Source organism: Eumetopias jubatus, unplaced genomic scaffold (assembly GCF_037043125.1).
Source record: "Eumetopias jubatus isolate StellerSeaLion01/CBP00866 unplaced genomic scaffold, mEumJub1_p1.0 scaffold_8, whole genome shotgun sequence".
In the NCBI taxonomy this organism is placed as follows: domain Eukaryota; kingdom Metazoa; phylum Chordata; class Mammalia; order Carnivora; family Otariidae; genus Eumetopias; species Eumetopias jubatus.
In genome coordinates this window covers 96,390,643-96,412,476 of record NW_028274814.1, presented here as the reverse complement: position 1 = coordinate 96,412,476, position 21,834 = coordinate 96,390,643, and the positions used below count along the sequence as shown (strand labels likewise).

The 21,834-nt window shown below is 37.6% G+C and overlaps 1 protein-coding gene across 1 annotated transcript in view; it reads left to right on the top strand.

Moving 5' to 3' along the window:
* Positions 1-21,834, top strand: part of PTPRB (protein tyrosine phosphatase receptor type B) — a 109,009-nt gene that overhangs the window by 44,893 nt on the left and 42,282 nt on the right. The window contains exons 8-14 of the mRNA XM_028110865.2: positions 1,238-1,507; positions 3,377-3,637; positions 8,809-9,075; positions 12,821-13,084; positions 19,156-19,419; positions 19,959-20,222; positions 20,990-21,253. Coding sequence (XP_027966666.1) covers positions 1,238-1,507; positions 3,377-3,637; positions 8,809-9,075; positions 12,821-13,084; positions 19,156-19,419; positions 19,959-20,222; positions 20,990-21,253 — 1,854 coding nt within the window. The remainder of the gene's footprint in view (positions 1-1,237; positions 1,508-3,376; positions 3,638-8,808; positions 9,076-12,820; positions 13,085-19,155; positions 19,420-19,958; positions 20,223-20,989; positions 21,254-21,834) is intronic.

Genomic DNA, 21,834 nt, shown 5'->3' with positions numbered 1-21,834 from the left:
TACATATTTAAAAGGTTTTTTTAAAAAAGGAAAAAGAAAGACAAATATGAGACAGAGACCATATGTGGCCTGGAAAGCCTAAAATGTTTACCTTGCCAACCATTGCTTTTAAGGAAGTTACATTTTAATCATACAAATGTAGACTATACACACAAAAAATAAAAACAGTTCACTTTAATAAGAGTAATTGCATTGGTACTGCCATGTATCAGGCACTAACCAAACACTTTACACCATTACCATGAGAGAGGTTCTGTTATTATCATCATTTTACAGATAATTCAGAGATCAAATAACTTGTCCATAGTCACCCAGCCAGTGAATGGTGGGGATGGAATTTAAACCAGAGCATTTAATTCCAGAGTCCATTCTCTGTGCTGTTAGAGATTCCAAGTAAGAGCCATATGGTCAGAAAAACAAGAGAACGAAATTCTGTTCAGAAGATCAGTAGAGACTTCTCAGAGGAAATGGTCTTTAACTGGACCTAAAAATTGTGAGGCTCTTGGCAAGCGGAGAGGGAAAAGAGGGAAGGGCATTTGAGGTGGAAGGAATAATATAAACAAAGGCATGGAGGCGGAAGAGCCCAGGACACTTACAGGACTGCAGAACGTGCAACTGGAGGCCAGCGTGGGAGAGAGTGCAGAAGCAGGGAGGGCAGCTGCAGGGAGTAGTCAGAATTAAGACCAGGAGGATATGGGGTCTGATTTTGGAAAGCTACAAATGCCACACCCAGGACTTGATATTTTATTCTGTAATTAATGGAGAGACCTTGCATGTTTTTAAGCAAAGGAATAATTGGACCAGAGCTATATTGCAAGAAGATTAATCTTGTCAGTTGGAAAAGGGAGGAATGTTTCATGATCACAACATGCGGTGTCTCCACCAAAAGACACCGCATCCATCAATGTCAACATCATTAGAAGCAACATCAATATTGTCTCTAGGGCTGGTGTGCAGCGAATAAAACACAGCGCTCATATCGCTAGGTTATTAACAGTGTTACAGAAGATTGCATTACTGATATTACTAGATGATTTTAGCATACATTTCTTGAGTGTCAGATGTTTCCAAAATGAGGAAAGTATACTCATTTGCAATCCACAAACATCAGGAGGGGATAGAAATGTTTTGAATTGCAGGTATTAGGTCTCTTATCTACTGTTGCCCATGAAAAGTGAATAAGTATCCTTACTTTTGGTTTTTAGAATCTCCTTTTTGACATCATTTCACCGTTTAGTTCCAGAGAAAGTTGGGAACCTGGAGGTAAACAGCAATGGTTCGATAAGGTCCCTAGTAGTGAGCTGGTCGCCCCCTGCTGGAGACTGGGAGCAGTATCGTATCCTGCTCTTCAATGATTCTGTCGTGCTGCTCAACATCACCGTGGGAAAGGAGGAAACACACTATGCCATAGATGATGTGGGGCTCATACCGGGAAGACAGTATGAAGTAGAAGTCACTGTTGAGAGTGGAAATCTGAAGAATTCTAAGCGCTGCCAAGGCAGGACGGGTAAGCAGATACGAAGGTGTTAATGACTGCTAGAACCTTAACTTTGTCCCTCCTCCCAAGTAACCCAGGTAGCTGTCAATGTCGTGCCCCCCTGCCTCCCCCCCCGCCGTGTTTCCTGAATTTGAGATATTATAGACTTTTAGACTGAATTAGTTTTGGTAATGTTTAATTTTGTCAAAATAGAACATTAAAATTGCTTCCAGTAGTAAGTCCATTATTTTATAAAAAGAAAGACATTTTAAGCACCAAAAGAATAGGAAGAAAACAATCGGAGAATCCTTCCCACAAAAGAAGACAACTGACAATTCTTTTTGTCAGTGATCAGTGTTAGAGAACCATTGCCTTGACCTAACGTTGACTCATGAGGGAATTTCATGGACCAAGGAAAGGTTATTAAAGGGAAGTGGAATAGATTTGGATTTTGGGGTAGAAGAGAATGAGGATGTGGAGGCATGGGTTTTGGTGTTCTTGCTGTCACCACTATACTGTAATTCCTTGGGCAAGTCACAACCCCTCTGAGTCTGTTTCCTCAACTTTCAAATAAGAGAATTGTCCTTCCAAGCTCAACATTTCTATGACACGGAATACTCCATACTTGGAGTGAAATTCAAATATCTTCTCTCTTAGTCTTGCCTGATAAGGAAATAACTACTCTGATTCAATGTTCTTCTTAGAAGACTGTCAAAGCAAAGGACCAAGACACCTCCTTAGCTTGCCAACGTCTTCCAGTCGTATCTTCATTTTCCAAATATTAATATCCCTTGGCTAATGATCAAAGACCTATATAAGCTTAAACCAAGCTACTTTTAGCATTTCACAGAGCAAGCATCTATGTCCTCTCCAATATTTTATCTCACTCACCTCAAATAACTTGGAATACTGTCAAGAAGCCTAGGGGCTCTCAGCATGGTGGCATAATTATCAGGAAAACTTTTCTTAAACAGTACCTCTAGGTGAATAAGGTTAATTGAGGTATGCTTTGATGTATCAATCCAATTCATTTCAATATATTAAAGAAGGAAGATACAGATTTAGGGACTCAATTAGAATGGAATTATAGAAAATTTCTTTGATGCAAAAATCAATATAATTTTATACACTTGGTTCTTCCATAATTTTGTTTCCCTAGCGTTTTGTGGGACCAGTACTTTACTCTTGGCAATGTCTCCTAGAAACTGTAATAAAACCTTTTAAAGCTATGGAAACAGTTTCCATTCTTTGGTTAATGGGACTCTTGAATCAGATACTATTCTGGCTTGCCACTATACTCTCCCTTTCATGGATACATTAGTGTTCATTCCTCAGAAATGAAGAGAAGCAGCACTTTGTCTTTCCAATCTAATGGAGTAAAAAATACTCCTAACTTCATCTAACTAGTGAAATATAGACCTTTCTCAGTGGTTTTATGGATGACATGATTGAATTAAATATTTTCATATCATAGAATTCATATGAAGAAATAAACACTCAAGGTAATATGTGGTCAAAAATAAATGACCCAGGGAAGCATTTTCCAATAGTATTCTTTTGAATCCTCCTTTCTGGATAGGTTATATAAACAAAGCTTGGGGCGCCTGGCTGACTCAATTAGTGGAGCACACAACTCTTGATCTCGAGGTTGTGAGTTCAAGCCCCACATTGGGTGTAGAGATAACTTAAAAATAAAATCTTGAAAACACACACACACACACACACACACACACACACACTGTTTTTGTGATTAGCTTTTTTTTTTTCCTGAGAGCTCATACACTTTCAGAAAAGAAATGCTGAACTGGAATACTCCTGTGGTTGGAAGAGAACAACTAAGAAACACTCGAGTATTTCTGAATCAAATCAATGACACAGTCTCCATTGCTTTTTCCTTAGTCCCTCTGGCTGTCCTCCAGCTTCGTGTCAAACATGCCAATGAAACCTCACTGGGCGTCATGTGGCAGACTCCCATAGCAGAATGGGAGAAATACATCATTTCGCTAGCTGACAGAGACCTCTTACTCATCCACAAGTCGCTCCCCAAAGATGCCAAAGAATTCACTTTTACTGACCTGGTGCCTGGACGAAAATACATTGCTACAGTCACTAGTATTAGTGGAGACTTAAAAAATTCATCTTCAACTAAAGGAAGAACAGGTAATATTGTTTATAAATTTTAGACTTTAAAAAGTATCCTGTCTACTGAATTGCTTAACATTTAGTTTACAAGTGTTCACTGAATGCCTATTTTGTACTGGTCATTGTTTTATGAATGTTTTCTATTATTTGTTTTCTATTATACTAATTGCAACCCTTTGCTAGTTGTTTTGTTTTGTTTTTTAATTTGTTTGGTTTTATTTTGAAATGGAAGCAGAGCAGAGAGAACAACTTTTCCGAGGAGTTTTGCTGCAAAAGAGAGCAGAGAAATAGGGCATCATCTGAAAGAGGAAGTATATTTTTTTTTAAAGATTTTATTTATTTATTCATGAGAGACAGAGAGAGAGAGAGAGAGAGAAGCAGAGGGAGAAACAGGCTCCCAAGGAGCAGGGAGCCCAATGCGGGACTCGATCCCAGGACCCCGGGATCATGACCTGAGCCGAAGGCAGACGCTTAACCATCTGAGCCACCCAGGTGCCCAAGAGGAAGTATATTTGAAAGGAGGATTTTAAGGATAGAAGAAATAACAAGTTTCATGCTGATGGGAATGTTCTAGAAGAGAAAGGAATGGCGATGATGTAAAGAGAGAGGAAGAATTGCTGCAGTTATTCTATGAGGAAACAAGCTCTGGGATCTAGAGCACAAGTAAAGGAATTGGCTTTAGAAAGGAGCATGAGTAGTTTAACTTTAGGGTCAGCTGGGGAAAAAAGAGTATTGGATGCATATGCCAGTAAGTAGATAGATGTAGTGGTGGGCAATTATCCTTTGACAACGCTCTTCTTTTTCTCAGTGAAATAGGAAGCAAAATCATCAAAGACTCCCTTTTCCAACTTATATATATTGTTGTCCTGTATTTTATTTCTTTCTCCTTTTTTAACCCCACAAAAAATTACAACTTATCTTCTCATCTTTCCTTCCTGTATCTCACAAGTTCCATTTGGGATTACTTTCCTTCATTTTGGAGAACAGTCTTCAAATTTCTTTTCTTTTCTTTAAGATTTTACTTATTTATTTACTTGAGAGAGAGAGAGCAAGCATGAGTAGGGGAGGGGCAGAGGGAGAGGGAATCTGATGAGCAGGGAGCCCAATGTGGGGCTTGATCCCAGGACCCCAGGATCATGACCTGAGCTGAAGGCAGACACTTAACCAACTGAGCCACCCAATCGCCCCCAAATTTCTTTATTAGTGTTTTTAGGGACAAACTCTTTACACTTTTGTTTTTCTGTGTATGTCTTTATATAGCTCTCAATCTGGAAAGATATTTTCGCTGAGTTACAATTCTATGTTGGAAGTTACTTTCAAAAAAAGAGAGAGAAAGTTATTTTCTCTCAGCACATTGAAGATACTGTTGTAGTCTTTCTGGCAATTATTCTTGCTATTGAAAAGTCAGGTGTCAGTTTAATTTCTACTTCTCTCTGGGTAATCTGTTTACTATGACTGCTTTTAAGATTTACTCTTTGCCTTTGGTGTTCTATTGTTTATAGTAATAACCTAGATATAGACTTCTTTATCCTGCTTGAGATCATGATGATTTCTGTACTTGCAGATTAAAAATATCTTTCATCAACCCTGGAAATTCTCAGCCATTAACTCTCTGATATTGCCTCTTGCCTTTTCTCTAATCCCTCTCTATTGTCCTTCTGGTAGTCTAGAACTTATGTATATTTTTCATATTTTGCATGTTTTTGCTCTCTGGGCTATAGTCTGAATAATTTCCTCAAGCCCTGTGTTTTAGTTCCTTAATTCTTTCTTCAGCTCTGTCCAGTCTTTTTTAAATCCATCTATTGAGTTTTAAGTTTTAATTGTTAATTTCTTCACTTTCAAACATTTTTTTTGCTCTCTTTCCAAATCTGCTTTGTGCTCAGTTGGTCTTTAGTCATATTTCCATTATCCTCCTCTATTGCTATCAGTAAATAAACCATTTTTATTTTACCTTCTATGTCTAATAATTATAATACCAAAATCTTCAGGAGTTCAGTCCTGTTGTCTATTGAGTTTGCTGCCTTTTGCACATGGTGTTTTACTTCCTTAAGTGTTTGTGATTTTTTCACTGTAAAGTCATATACCTTGGAAACTTACTCTGTGGGAATTCTTTGAGGTCTTGTTTAAAGATGGGTTTTAGAAAGAATTTTCTTTTCATTTGATTCTTTGAGGTGCACAGGACTGCTGTCAACCCAGACCTATTTTATTTTTTTAATTTTTTTATTGTTATGTTAATCACCATACATTACATCATTAGTTTTGGATGTAGTGTTCCATGATTCATTGTTTGTGCATAACACCCAATGCTCCACGCAGAATGTGCCCTCTTTAATACCCATCACCAGGCTAACCCATCCCCCCACCCTCCTCCCCTCTAGAACCCTCAGTTTGTTTTTCAGAGTCCATCGTCTCTCATGGTTCATCGCCCCCAACCCAGACCTATTTTAATCTAAACTGTCAACTTGAGGTTTTTTGATCACCCAGGTTTTATGAATTTGGGTTGCAAACTCACTGAAACTGTTTTGAGGTTATGAATTCTCACTCAGTGCCAGGGAGGCTGGGGTGATATGAGAAGCAGAGAGGGAATATTTATTTCACTTATACTTAGAATGTAACCTTTCAGGATCCAGTGTTATGCAGGGTCACCTATGAGGTTCCTTAGTTTGTGAAAGTCCTACACTTTACCTCCTATTTCATAGATCCAGCAAAGCTGTAAAATCAAAGCTTAAATTTATGTTTGAAAGATGCCCTCAAGATGAAAGTATGCTTCAGTGAACCGATTACCTATCAATTACTATCAAGTCTCTGAGAATTCCTTACATTCTTGACAACTCACTCATACATCTACATTTTTATATTTTATCCAACACATGTAGTTGTGTTTACTGGGGGTATGCTGCCCACTATACTGCAGGAATTGGAAGTCCAAGGCACTCTTTTAGTCTTAAGATCATTTTCATCATTCCCAACATTCACATTGCTGGATCATATGGTAAGTGTATTTTTAACTTTGTAGGAAACTACCAAACTGTTTTCCAGAATGGTTGTAAAATGTTACTTTCTCACCAGGAATATATGAGATTTCCAGTTCCTCCATAATCTCAACAGCACTTGGTATTACAAGGTTTTTTTTTTTAACCATTCTAATAAGCATGTAGTGGTATCTCATATGGTTTTAATTTGCCTTTCCCTAGTTCCTAATGGTTTTGAGCATCTTTTCATATGCTTATTTACCTTTCATTTATCCTCTTTGGGGAAGAACATATTTTCAAATATTTGTCCATTTTTTGATGGGGTTATTTGTTTTTTATCATTGAATTTTGAGAATTCTTTATATTCCAGATATTAGTCCATTGTCAGAAATGTGGGTTGAAACGGTTTCTCTCAGACTGTGGTTTGTCTTTTGATTAATTTATTGGTATATTTCACAGAACATAAGCTTTTTATTTTGATGTTCAATTTATCATTTTTTTTCTCTTGTGAACCATGCTTTTGGTGTCATATTGAAGAAATCTCTGCCTTACACAAAATCACAAAGATTTTCCCCTAGAATTTTTACAGTTTTGGGTTTTCACTTGAGGTGCATAATCAATCTTGAGTTCATTTTTATATGTGTATGAGATTTGGGTTAAGGTTTATTTCCTTGCTTATGAACATCTAATAATTCCAGCCCTTTTGTTGAAAAAACTATTCTTCCTCCACCCAACTGCCCTCACATCTCTGTAAAAAATCAATTGACTCTGTATGTGTTAGTCTATTTCTGGACTCTCATTTCTGTCCATCGATCTATGTGTCTATCTTTTTGCCAGTATCACATTGCCTTCATTATTGTAGCTTTCTAGTAAGTCTTGAGATCAGATGATGTTACTCCTCCAACTTTGTTCTTCTTTTTCAAAATTATTTGGCATATTAATTCCTTTGCTTTCCATATGAAATTTATTTTTTTAAGATTTTATTTATTTATTTGAGAGAGAGAGAGCACATGAGAGGGGGGAGGGTCAGAGGGAGAAGCAGACTCCCCGCCGAGCAGGGAGCCCGATGTGGAACTCAATCCAGGGACTCCAGGATCATGACCCGAGCTGAAGGCAGTCACCCAACCAACTGAGCCACCCAGGCGCCCTCCATATGAAATTTAGAATGAGAATTGAATCTTCTGATTCCTGTACAATAGTATCTTTTAATGAGTGTATTTGTATCTTAATCCAAAAGTCAACAAATTCTAAGAAGTATTGTGCCAAGGTCCCAATCCTTTTAATTACCATAATTCAGGGAAGAGGCACAAAGAAGATATATGTTGATCAAACACCAGCTTCAAGATCTGTGTAAGAGATTTTTTTTAATGGGTAGGTTAGAAATCACAATAGTTGCTAATTAGGAAAAGGACACAAGCTCACAGGTTAGACAGATCAGGCTTTGGACTCCTGGATGACTATTTGTTAGCACTCTGATAATAAGCTAAATTACTTACTCTGTGTGGTCTTTGGTTTCCTCCTCAATAAAGAGAATAATGAAATCAGATTTATAGAGTTTTGAATGAGTATCAAATAATATAATAATAATAATATATATATAATAATATAATTTCTAAAAACTGGCACATAGCAGGCACTCAGTAGTTATCACTACTAGTTGTGGTTATCATTATTATTATTATTATTACTATTCTTATATGATGTAATTCATACTACTGTAGCATTTTCATGTATAATAATAATGGTGCTCTTGAGAATGTGCCAGTAAAGAATTAACCAGTTTTCTAAACTACAACCTAATCATCAGGTGGAAGGGATTTCCCAATACCACCCCCTAACAACCATCAGCTCAGGTAGATAATGTGGCTCTCAGTTTTCATGGGATAAGGACAGATAAAATCACAGGAAGTTGGCAATATTAAAAAACAACATTCTTTCATTATTGAAAATGTAGATTCAAAACTACTTAATAGGTATGCATCATCTCATCCATGGATCTGAAGTAATTTTGAGTTCCCATATAAGCAGCTTCTGTATGGGAGTAGTTTGCCATATGCCACAAGAAATAGAGCTGAGAGTCTATAGCAAAAAAATATAGATATATTTTTAGCATTTTTGAGACTGCCTCCATTTTTTACTCATTTTGTTACACCTCCTCAGGGTGACTAAATGTCATCTGTTTTGTTTTTCTTCTTCTCTTTGTCTACCATGTTCTAGTTCCTGCCCAAGTGACTGGCTTGTATGTGGCCAACCACGGAACAACCAGCAGTCTGTTTACTAACTGGACCCAGGCCCTGGGAGACATAGAATTCTACCAAGTCTTACTGATCCACGAAAACGTGGTCATCAAAAATGAAAGTGTCTCCAGTGAGACCAGCAGATACAGCTTTCACTCCCTCAAATCGGGCGGCCTCTATTCTGTGGTGGTCACCACGGTGAGCGGCGGGATCTCGTCCCGACAAGTGGTGGTGGAGGGAAGGACAGGTAAGAAAGGGCACTGGGAGCCTCCAGAGTGTACTGTAGGATGCTCTGAAGCACCCGAAAAACACATCCATCTTTGACTTTCCTACAAGCCAGGCTTCAGTACTAACCATCCATACGTGTTGCTCTCCTAACAGTGGAACCTGGGGGGCGGGGGGGGTGGTGGATGAGGGTAGGCAAGAATGAATTCTGAATTTTCTCAAATCTCGCCTAAAGGTGTCAGAACTTCTAGAAAAACCTTTGTAGTAACATAATGGTCATTTGACGCCTAAGCTTATCCCCTCATTCAGTTGACGATTTCCGTAATGTTTATGTCCCAGTTAAGATAAACAAGTAATGAGGCTTTAAAAAAAAAAAAAGTCTATTCCACTCCCTTTCATATTCTTGTTTCAAGACATAGTAAGGAAATGATCTCCAACTTCTATGGTCCAAAGTGGAGTTAATAAAATTCCTAAATCATGTATGTTTTCCTGAGCAACATTAAACAAGTGCTTAATATTATAACCACCTAAACAATGTTTCCTGACCTTGGAGAGATCACAGTCAAATAGGGCAAAGAGCTAAGTCAACAAACAAGTGGCATAGGATCATCTGTGTCAGACACGGCTGGCACCAAAGAAGGAAATACAAATTTCTACACAAGACCAAGAAAGAATATAAATAAACAATATAAAATTTATGTTCCAGTTTCTTAGAAAGAAAAAAATTTAAAGACATTGAGTAGAAGCTTTGATAATTATTAATGAACTCAGAATCAGGTCAGTGAATTTGCCTACTTAATTCTGTATGATTATAAGTTGGATTTCAGGCTCCTCCTTCTGCATTTCTGAAGCTCGGATTCTGAGTATCAGCTGCAGGCATCATAGATATGTCCCTTTTTTAAAATCATGAATCTTATCTACTTAATGAACCCAAGGAACATTAACTTCATTAGCTCTCCCAGAAATGCAACTAAGTCATTGAAAAGATATTTCATAGTTTTGGTAGAAATTCACTGATATGTGCCATTTTTCTCATTCTGTGGCAGCTGACATTACCTACATCCTTCTTCCCAATGCCTTCCTTCTTCTCTTTTAGTACTTCTTGGCACCAGCCATTGGTGTAGCATAATCGGGGGTCAGGGACTGAAAAGCTTAGCTTGGGAATGAATCAGGAGGCCCAGATTCTGGTCCTACCTCTGCCATTAACTTATATCTTGAAGCCTCCAGTTTCTAATCCATCCCCACTAACTTAGTCCAATTTATCCCTGTCGGAGTAGGGAAGGAGAAATAACAAGAAAGCTGAGGAGAGGCTTGGGAAGGGCCTTGCACCCATTTCTCAGCAAGGTGCAGTTGTATTAGTCAGATCAGACTGGCTTATTTCCTGCTTACACAACTGGACAACGTGGGGATTCCTGATTAGACAGCCCTATGAGTTGGTTCTTTCCCAAGCAGTAATTCAGGGATCCAGGCTCCTACCATCTGTGGCTCTTCCTTCCTCTAGGTCCTCAGAGCTCTGTCCATTTCCCCAGAGAATAGAGATTATTGGGTGGGGGAAGATGACCCGACCAGCAAGTAGACACATCACTTACCCCCATGTTCCATTGGTGGGAACACAGGTAAATGGCTACATTTCACGGCAGGGGAGACTGGGAAATATAACCTAGCTGCGTGTCCAAGAGGAAAAGGAAATAGTTTGCTTAACAACTAGTCAGATTCTGCCACACAAGTTAATTCCCAAATTTTAAAATACGTCTAGGGCTTTCCAACTTACTGTGATATGCTGACATAGTTTGGCACCTGGTACCACTTGAAGTGAGTGGGGCTTTGTTTTTATGCCTCTATTTTAATTGTAGCAGAGGTATCAGTATTTGACCCACAGTATATAACAGAAGTATGCAAAAACAAGACAAGAAATTCTTTGAAGAATGATCATAAGGTTTTGAGGAGAGGGCAAAATATGAATAAACATAAGCACAAGTTATTTTACTCAAGCACATTAAGAGTGCAGGGGGGAAAGGGGATACTACTAGAGAAACACAATAACTAGAGATTTTGAAACATGCCTAGGTTAGTAAATTTTATATGTGGTAGATTGTGAAACATTCAATGACTAAAGCCTTGATAATCATTGCCATCTACTCAAATTGCTAAAATGTTGGTCAGTGCTGAAATAGTTGAAAGGTTTTGAAAGGTTTTCTTATTCACTTCTATTTCCACAGAGTTGAAACATATAAGTAAACCTGCCCAGCCTAGAGAAGGTGGCAAAATATTCAAAGTTAAAGATATCAGATACACTTAACAAATCTAGTTCCAACCTAAGAAAATGCTGGTTCTAAAGGAAAAACAAATTTTAAATCTGTTTTTTTTGTAAACATGAATTTATATTTTTGACAAAACATTTGATAATTGTATCTTTTCTAATAAAATGTTAGTAGTTGCAAATATTTCTAGAAGTTTTGAAAAACAAGCATAATTCTTTTGAGAGCAACCAAGGGATGTACAACTTGTTAAATAAAGGGAAAGGAAGGAGGAAGGGAGGGAGGAAGACATCAATATAGAAATATTATGGCTAAAATGTTCAACTTTATGTGTAGGTAACGTTCATATACATGGAACAGCATTAGCAGAGCTGCTCAGTATGTGCTATTTATAATTTTTGGTGATGGACAAGTGCTTGTAAGTGCAAAGACTTGGAGGCTTAAATCACAAAGTCGGAGCATATTAAATTAGGAGGATTCTCAGAGTTCATCTAGCTGGATCCTGTCCATTGTACGTGATATAGTGATATTGACAATTATATGAAAATATTTAGCTGCAGTAGTGAACCAATGATGAAAACAGTAGTGCAGTTCACATACACTACAGGATTTTATTCTGATATTTACTACAGGCAGTACTAGTTACTGTACACTTATTTCTGATACGTGTATAACTACTGTTCAATACCACAATGATTAATTTGCATACTGCATCTAGCCAAGAGGCTCCTTGAAGGCATCCACATCTTTTCCATTTTTGTATATGTGGCAAATGGTAAGTTCTCAATAAATGTTTGTGGCACTAAACCCCAATTAAAATAAGCAAACGATAATGGCCATTATCACCGCAATAGCTCTTTATGCCCACTGTTGGGTCAATCACCGGATTTGTTGTTTTCAGGATAGGCTTTTAGGTTTATTTCTTGCCACTAGAGGGCAGGAAATGCTTTGTAAAGGGTAGATGCAACACCTCTCCTCCAGTTCGTTATTAGACTCCCCAGGAATAAATAATTTCATCACAGGAAGATCAAAGCTATCCCAAAGTCTAAGCTCTTTAGAAAAGGTATGGCATTCTTCATCTTTCCCTTCAAACGTCTTTGCTTATTGATGAGTTTGGTTTGTTATGTTTGTTCCTTTTCCTACAGAGGGAACCTTTTGGATTGTTATGTTTGTTCCTTTTCCTACAGAGGGAACCTTCTGACACATTCACATAAAAATGCCTCCACTTAAAATACTTTGCAAACAGCAACACTATAAAAATGCAGTAGTGGCATCCTTATATTTATGAGGCACCCAAAAGACCTCCTTGCATTTTCATTTGGGTTAGCCTTGCTGATCCAAGAACACTCAGCTTCCAGAAGCTAAGGTGAAATCCTCACACGTCTTTGACCTCTTAGGTAATCAGATGAGATTTCCTGAGTCCACACTGTTTTTGCTGACCACGGTAGATGACTCCAGACTTTTGACTGTACTTTCTTTTTCAAATTTTCTCCCCCTTTTCAATCCCAGTCCCTTCCAGTGTGAGTGGAGTGACGGTAAACAATTCTGGTCGCAATGACTACCTGAGCATTTCCTGGCTGCCGGCTCCTGGAGATGTGGATAACTATGTGGTGACACTCTCTCATGGCAGCAGGGTCGTTCAGTCCCTCGTTATTGCCAAGTCTGTCAGTGAATGTTCCTTCAGCTCCCTTACTGCGGGCCGCCTCTACAATGTGACCATAACTACGAGGAGCGGGAAGTATGAAAACCATTCCTTCAGCCAGGAGCGAACAGGTAAGGTTCTAAGGAGAGCCAGACTCTGTAAGAAGTAGCTAGCTAGGAGCACCTGGCTGGCTTAGTCAGTTAAGCGTCTGCCTTGGGCTCACGTCATGATCCCAGGGTCCTAGGATCAAGCCCCGCTTCGGGCTCCCTGCTCAGCGGAGAGCCTTCTTCTCCCTCTCCCTCCGCCTGCCGCTCCCCCTGCTTGTGCTCTCTCTCTCTCTCTCTCTGTGTGTGTGTCAAATAAATCAATAAAGTCTTAAAAAAAGAAAGAAAAAAAGAAGTGGCTGGCTATGTGGCTCAAAGCATCAGATCTGCAACATTTCTGTAATGATAGGATTACAGGCTGTTGAGATCACAGAATTGTGACATTCTTCAAATTTTGACCCTAGAAAATCCTTATGTGAGCAGATGTTTCCTTTAAAGTAAGATGAACACTACTCTCATGGCTAGAATTCATATTATATTCAAACATAGTAACAAGTGTTTTCTGTTCAGGGAGTACTTTTTGGTTGCCAGACACTGACTTTATGTATGTTAACTAACTTAATTCTTGCAATTTCCTTATGGAGGTCATTGTCATTATTCCCACTTTTGCAGATCAAGAAATCAAGGTTCAGGGAGGTTAAATAACTTACTCAGCTGTTTAACTTGCTAAACAGCCAATGTGTTTCTGTATTTAAACCCAGTTCTAAATGGGTCCACAGCTTACAAAATTCTCTGTCCTAAAATCCTTCCTGAAATGTCTATTTGGTCAAAGTCCACTGTTCATTCTTTTTCACACAAGGTGAAAATGTGAACGTTTATTGTTCTGGGACCAGAAGCAAAATCTTAGCAAAGGCAATGAATGTCAGGTCTTCGATGTTCTGGAAAGAATTAAATTTAAATGGCTACCATTTTCCCAACATACTTACGCTTTTGGGGTTTACATCTAAGGTTTCTGCTTAAGGTTAACATTAATATTTTGTCAAACCTTTCCTGCTGAGCTATGGGTTGATATTTGCATTTAAAAATGTCAGGATTCTTTCTAGAGGGGAGGGGGTGGGGGGATGGGTTAGCCTGGTGATGGGTATTAAAGAGGGCACGTTCTGCATGGAGCACTGGGTGTTATACACAAACAATGAATCATGGAACACTACATCAAAAACTAATGATGTAATGTATGGTGATTAACATAACAATAAAAAATTTAAAGGAAAAAAATGTCAGGGTTCTTTTGACAAGGGAGTCAAGCCTACTCAATGTAGAAAAGACAGTCTCTTCAGTAAAGGTACTGAGATAATTGGATGTGCACATGTAAAAGAATTAAACTAGATCCCTATCTTACACCAGTCACAAAAAATTAACTCAAAATGAATTAAATTCATTTGTTTATGAAACAAGTTAAAGTTTAATGTAAGACCTGAAAATATGGAACTCCTAGAAGAAAACATAGGAAGAAACCTTTTTGACATGGGTCTTGGTGGTGATTTTTTGGATATGACACATAAAACATAAGCAAAAAATCAAAGACAAACAACTGAGACTACATCAAACTAAAAAGATTCTGCACAGGAAAAGAAACCATCGGCAAAGTGAAGAAACAACTTATGGAATGGGAAAATATATTTGCAAACCATATATTTGGTAATGGGTTAATATCTAAAATATAAAGAACTCATACAATTCAATAGCAAAAAAGTAAATAACCCTATTAAAAAATAGGTAAAGGACCTGAATAGTCATTTCTCCGAAGAAGATATACAAAAGGCCAACACATACATGAAAAGATGGTCAATATCACTAGTCATTAGGAAAATGCAAATTAAAACCACAATGTGATATTTCCTCTTGCACGTTAGAATGGCAAGCATCAAAAGACAAGAGATAACAAATGCTGGCATGGACATGGAGAAAAGGCAACACTTGTGCACTCTTGGGGGTGTAAATTGGTATAGCTACTATGGAAAACAGTATGGAAGATCCTCAAAAAATTTAAAAACTACCACAAGATCCAAACATTCCACTTCTTGGAATATATCCAAAGGAAACAAAAATCACTAGCTCAAAAAGATATCTGCACCCTTGTGTTCATAGCAGCATTATTTACAGTAGCCAAGACATGGAAACAATCTAAGTGTCCATCCATGGATGAATGGATAAAGAAGGTGTATATCTATGCAATGGAATAGTATTCAGTCATAAAAATGAGGAAATCCTACCCTTTGCTGCAATGTAGATGGATCTTAAAAGCATTATGCTAAGTGAAATAAGTCAAAAGGAAAAGACAAATACTCTATGACCTGACTTACATGTAGGATCTAAAACTAAAGCAAAAGCAAACTCATAGAAAAAGGCAGAGGCAGAGAGTGGGGGAAGGAGGACCTGAAGGAAGATGGTCAACAGGTACAAAGTTCCAGTTATAAGATACATAAGTGCTAGGTTTGTAATGTGCCCCATGATGACTATAGCTAACATGCTGTGTGATATATAAGAAAGTTGTTAAGAGATTAAATCATAAGAGTTATCATCATAGTAAGAACATTTTTCTCCTCTTTTCTTCTTTCTTTTCTTTTTATTATATCTATATGAGCGGATAGATGCTAGCTGAACCAATTGTGGCAATCATTTCACAATATATGTAAATGAAACCATCATGCTATACATTTATATAGTGATATATGTCAATTACTTCTCAATAAAACTGGAAAAAATAATAACAAAAAAGAAATTTAAAAAAATACTGTAAAAAAAAATGAATTTGTCAAATTTCCAAAACCAAAGTGTATTCACACTCATCTAAACTGAAAATTTCAAAATCACTTTAAATTTTTTTATTGTTATGTTAATCACCATATATTACATCATTAGTTTTTGATGTAGTGTTCCATGATTCATTGTTTGTGCATAACACCCAGTGCTCCACGTAGAACATGCCCTCTTTAATACCCATCACCAGGCTAACCCTGGTTAGCTAACCCTGGTTCTAGAGGGGAGCCTCTAGAACCCTCAGTTTGTTTCTCAGAGTCCATCGTCTCTCATGTTGAAATCACTTTTGACACATGTTATCCTTTGCTAGGATCTGCTAATTGACCTCCCACAAAAGTTTTCACTGATATGTGTTTATTTTGCTTTTCTTGCCAATAGCCTGAACAAAGGTTCTTATTACTTAAATTTATAATGGGTCTCCTACCTTGCTCCTCTATCCACTTAACTCCATCATGCTTAGTATTCACAGCTGTGTCATGTGTCCCTCTAAGTTCCCATTCATTTTTTTCTAGGAGTCATTTAGTATTCATTGTAGTCATTTACATCTCTCTCCCTGTGATTGCCTTGACGTCAGGAACGATATCTTTTTTGTGTTTCTCTCAATACCTGGCCCATATAAGCACCCATAATTTTATTGTTGCTGCTGAATGCAAGAATTAGCCAATCATCTTCTGGACTCAAAGACCTTATAAAAATCTAAAACTATGAAAAAATGTTATTTTTTCCATGAGGATCAGGACAATTGACATCATCCTATTACCTAGCACAGGATCTGGAATCCAATAGGCACTCAATAAATGTATAATGAATTAATAATTGGGATTCCCTTAGATCAGCAGTTTTAAGCTAGTGGATAGACGTTAGGAAGGTCATAACCACCAAAACTGTCCATGAAGTTGTTGCAGATAGGAAAGGTATGTGTGTTTCTTTAGGGAGTGAGTGGGTGGCTCTTACCAGATTCTCAAAGTTTCTATGACCTCAAAAATGTTAAGAACCACTGATTTACATTGCTACAGCATGCTAACACTGAAAGTGTCCATAAATTGATCTAATCCCATCTCTTTTGGAGATAAAGTCCCAGAGAGAAATTTAGTTTTTCCAAGCTCACATGGCTGACCAGTAATCAACCTCAATCTAGTTCCAGTACTATTTCCATTACATCATGCTATCCCTGAAAGCACTGGTCGGGGATATAAAGAGCTATTCCCTACCCTCAAATGACTTAAAACCTAATTATACTGATGATCACAATAATGCCTGAGATCTGAAAAGTAGATTTCCATTTACGAAGCAGCCTTATGTCAGTGTCTTATGTTGATCAGCTTGGAACCTAAAAATCACCAGAATCAGAGGATATGTCATCCTACTAACCACTTGCTTCCCCTCCATGTCAACTCATGAATGTTTCCTATCCATCTGACCTTCATATTGCAGGCCTTTTGCTAAGATTGTCTTTAAATGCCAAAAAAAAAAAAGATCCTTTATTCAAAGCACCTTCTTGACTCTTTACCAACATGAACTTGGATTTGATGCATGACTAATCAAGGCAATCCATTGCCCCCAACAAATCAGTTTAACTATAGAGTTGTGTCTGAGATGTTGTCTTGGTGATTTTGGATGATTGTGTCAAAGCCCTTTTCCTTTTCTAATGCTTTTGTTCTACATTTTGGGTGAGAATACCAATATTTCTAATTCTGTATCACATCATCTCATCGTGCAGCAAGACAGGTCTCACAAATTACCTCTAATTCCACCTGAAGAGCCCCTTATTGACTTAGCATGGTATGCAGTCTGGTTTTTCTTCCTGTAATAGTTGCTTTGTCTTCAATAAATTGCCTGGGTCATTGAGTTTTCTTACTTAGCCCATGCATAAAAACTTCAGAATTTCTTTTCCTTTACTCTGTGATGAATAAATTCTAGCTACATTGTAATTGGTTCAGGTAAATATCTTGAAGAAAGCATACCTGACCTGGCTCCATATCTGCAGTGAGCTCTATTCTAATACAATAACTAACCAGTACACATATACTAACAGACGATAATAAAATGCAACTTGTAGATGTGAGAAGCATCATGGAAAATACAGCTTAGATGCCAATATACTGAAATTGCTGGGTCATTTCCTGCTTTGAGGGAGATTTGGACATGGGCTTTGTCCAATTGATTGATCAATTGATAGATTGGTTGAGAGAAAAACCAGAGGTGCACATTATTTATTTGTTTATATATTTATTGGGAGATCCTCAGGTGCACAGAATTGGATTAATCATAATTCTTGTTTCAAGAAACCATGTTTTGTCACTATTATTTATTTTTTAGGTTTCCATTTAATTTAGGCATTTAATTAATCATTTTTAATAATGTAATAGGCACATGAGAAACCACTACCCAAAATAAAAGCTAGAATCTTGACAGTAATCTGTATCAAATCATGTGGTTCCCTCACTGATTCATCCCAAGGTAGCCATCATCTTGATTCCTCTTTTCATCTCTTCTTGCCTCATCTTGCATAGTTTTAGTATTTATGTAGTCCTAAAATTATGGGTTTAAAAATTTTAGTTGTTCTAACATTATTTTTGAAAAGGTTATTTTATGCAGTATGTAATCTCCTGAGACTTAGTTTTTCACTTAATATTATATTGATAAGATTTACTTATATTTTGTGTTTTGATGTTAAAGGCAAAAATCCATTATTTTTGCATTTTGAGTTAAATAGAAATTAATTATGACTGCCATATAATCTCACTGTTTATATATACCAGTCCATTCATCTACTCTTCCATGGTTGGGCATCCTGTCTCAGACTTGGTCTTATTAGGTTTTTAAATTTTGCCAACCATATAGATATAAAATGGTATTTTGCCATGGTCTTGACTTGCATTTCCTTGATCAGCAATGATGTTAGACATCTCTTCATGTATTAATTATGTGTTTCCTCTTCTTCCATTTTTCTTTTGGATTGTTTATACTCTTCTTGGTAACTTTTTATCACATCTTGAGTCACTAAGGTATGTTGGAATTATTAATAACATTGCCATCAATTCATATTAATCATCACTTATCATATTTAATGTTCCATCTTATACATGACATTTTGTGTAGGCAAGAAACAAGATTAGAATTAATTCATCGGGTTCTGTTAAAAGATCTATCTAGTCACTCCAAGTAGTGTAACAGTCTTTCCCCTCTGGAAACGTGTGATCTAAAGTTCTAGAACTTTTTAAATGCCCACCCAAAAAAATCTACTCATTTACCTTCACTGTCCCAGGGTGTCATCTGTGATCAATTACTCCCTTAGGCTCACTACATCTTCAGCTATTCTCTGTTCTCTTTTTCAGTGCCTGACAAGGTCCAGGGAGTCAGTATTAGCAACTCGGCCAGGAGTGACTATTTAAAGGTATCCTGGGTGCATGCTACTGGAGACTTTGATCACTATGAAGTCACCATTAAAAACAAAAACAACTTCATTCAAACCAAAAGCATCCCCAAGGCTGAAAATGAGTGTGTATTTGTTAAGTTAGTCCCTGGACGGTTGTACAGCGTTACTGTTAGTACAAGAAGTGGACAATATGAAGCCAGTGAACAAGGGAATGGAAGAACAAGTAAGTGGAAAGCTTGTAAAATCTGACGGTTGGTTGGGACTTGAAGGTCATAGAGTAAATAAAATATCTGAACCTTGAATTCTCTCTGCTTCCTGATCAGTAAATTGCATTCCCAGTCTCACTTGGAGCTAATATCATTCAGCCAAGCCATGGCCTATAATTACAGAATATTTATTGGTAGATAAAAGCAAGCACAGTCGGGGAGCAAGAAGGCCAGCCCATTTTTCTTCCCTGTCCTCCTGCATTGTGGCATTTAAAGTTCTAGACATCCTGTTTTATCTTATGATTGAGGTCATAATTCATTTTATAATTATATCCCACCAACACTTAGCATAGAAGATTTATGTCAGGAAAAAAATTGCAATTTTAATAGTTGCTTCCAATTTTTCTTATTTAATTATGCATGAAGAAGTTCAAATGGTTTATTTGAGGAAGAGAGATAGATGTTTGCCAGTTCCTTGAATGTGATTCATAAATTATTGTGTAGGTAAACTTTGATCAATCACTTTCCTGAAGTGTCTTCTCATATTCCTCCCTAGTCCCAGAGCCTGTTAGGGATCTAACATTGCGGAATAGGAGCACTGAGGACCTCCTGGTGACTTGGTCACGAGCTGATGGGGATGTCGACCAATATGAGATCCAGCTACTCTTCAATGATATGAAAGTATTTCCTCCTTTTCACCTCATAAATACTGCAACTGAGTATCGATTCACCTCCCTGACGCCAGGGCGCCAGTATAAAATTCTTGTCTTGACCATCAGTGGGGAAGTACAGCAGTCAGCCTTCATTGAAGGCTTCACAGGTAATTTGAAATGTGGCTCCTGAACTTGAGTAGATGTGGTGGTGTATTTAGCATGTTGGGTAGCCAGGCGTTTGGGTTGAGGATTCCAAGGTAAAAGGGAGATGGCAAGAAGCGAGGTTATCTTGATGGTGCCCATGATGTTGCCCATGCTGGATTAACAAAAGTAAAGTACGGTGTAGGGTAAGAAAAAGAACTTTCAGAGAAATGCCATTGGACTGATGTGAATTGTTCGTGCTTGTGAGGCACACAGATTAAATAAAAATAACTCTGTTGGTTGGGTTTCCTTTGGAACTCTGTTAGGAGTGTTGTTATGATTGTTAACATTTATTGACAGTTTACCATGAACCAGACCCACAGCAAAGCACTTTATGTGGACATTTTGTTCAATCCTCACAACTCTGTGGGCTGGTCACTATTACTATAATTGCCATTTTCCTGATGAAGAAATTGAAACTGACAGAGCATAAGTGATTTGCCTATAGTCCCCCAGCTAGTAAATGAGGAAACCAAGACTTGAACCAAGGCAATCTAACTAGCCCCTCGCTCTACTACCGGCATCCTTCATTTCTACTTGCTGGGTTCGATGTCCCTCTAAATTTCCCCTGTCGAATTCAGTTCAGGTGGAAAAGCCCGAGAAAAATTGTATCAATACATGAAAGTGAATTCTTTCAGTACATACCAAAATATAAGAAGCATGACAATTTTGGTTGAAAATTTCCACAGTTCATTCTCTAAGTGATGACTTTTAAATTTATTTTCCTTTTTAGTTCCAAGCGCTGTCAAAAATATCCATGTTTCTCCCAATGGGGCGACAGACAGCCTGACAGTCAACTGGACTCCTGGTGGGGGTGATGTTGACTCCTACACAGTGTCAGCATTCAGGCAGAATCAAAAGGTTGAGTCTCAGACTATCTCCAAACACGTCTCGGAGCACACATTCCACAGGCTGGAGGCTGGGGAACAGTACCAGATTGTGATCGCCTCGGTCAGCGGCTCCCTAACGAACCAGATAGATGCAGTTGGGCGGACAGGTGAGTGCCCACCTGGAGAAGAGCCAAATTGTTTTCCACAGTGGGATGGCAGATGGACCTACTTAGCTATTCACAAGTCAAAAATATCCAAATTCAAAGCCATAATTCAATGTGGTTTCAAGAGCCCTTTTCATATTTTCTTTTTGCATTTTTCTTTCATAATAGAGCTCTTCAGAACAAATGAAAGGTCATTAGGAACCAGATCATTTGAATAAATTTTCATGCTGCTAAAGGATATAAAAACTTTAGTTTTAACAAGTGGACTTCTGTAACTATTTACATGTAAATATTTACTATTTTCTGTAAAATTTACCCTTCTCAAATTTCTTTTAAAAATGAACGCCTATGCCATTTACTTCATCTGTTACAAGAACAAGTAACAAATCAAGGAATAATGTGTCTCTTTATATTAATATTACCAATGATATATTACTTTTAAAACACAAATAAACTAAAAGCACCTGCTATCTGCCAGGCATTTAAAATGATCTCGAGTCACACTAGAAGATAGAGATCATTATTTCCATCTTACAGATGAGGAAAGTAAGGCTCAGAAGGCTTATAAAACATTATCAAGTGTG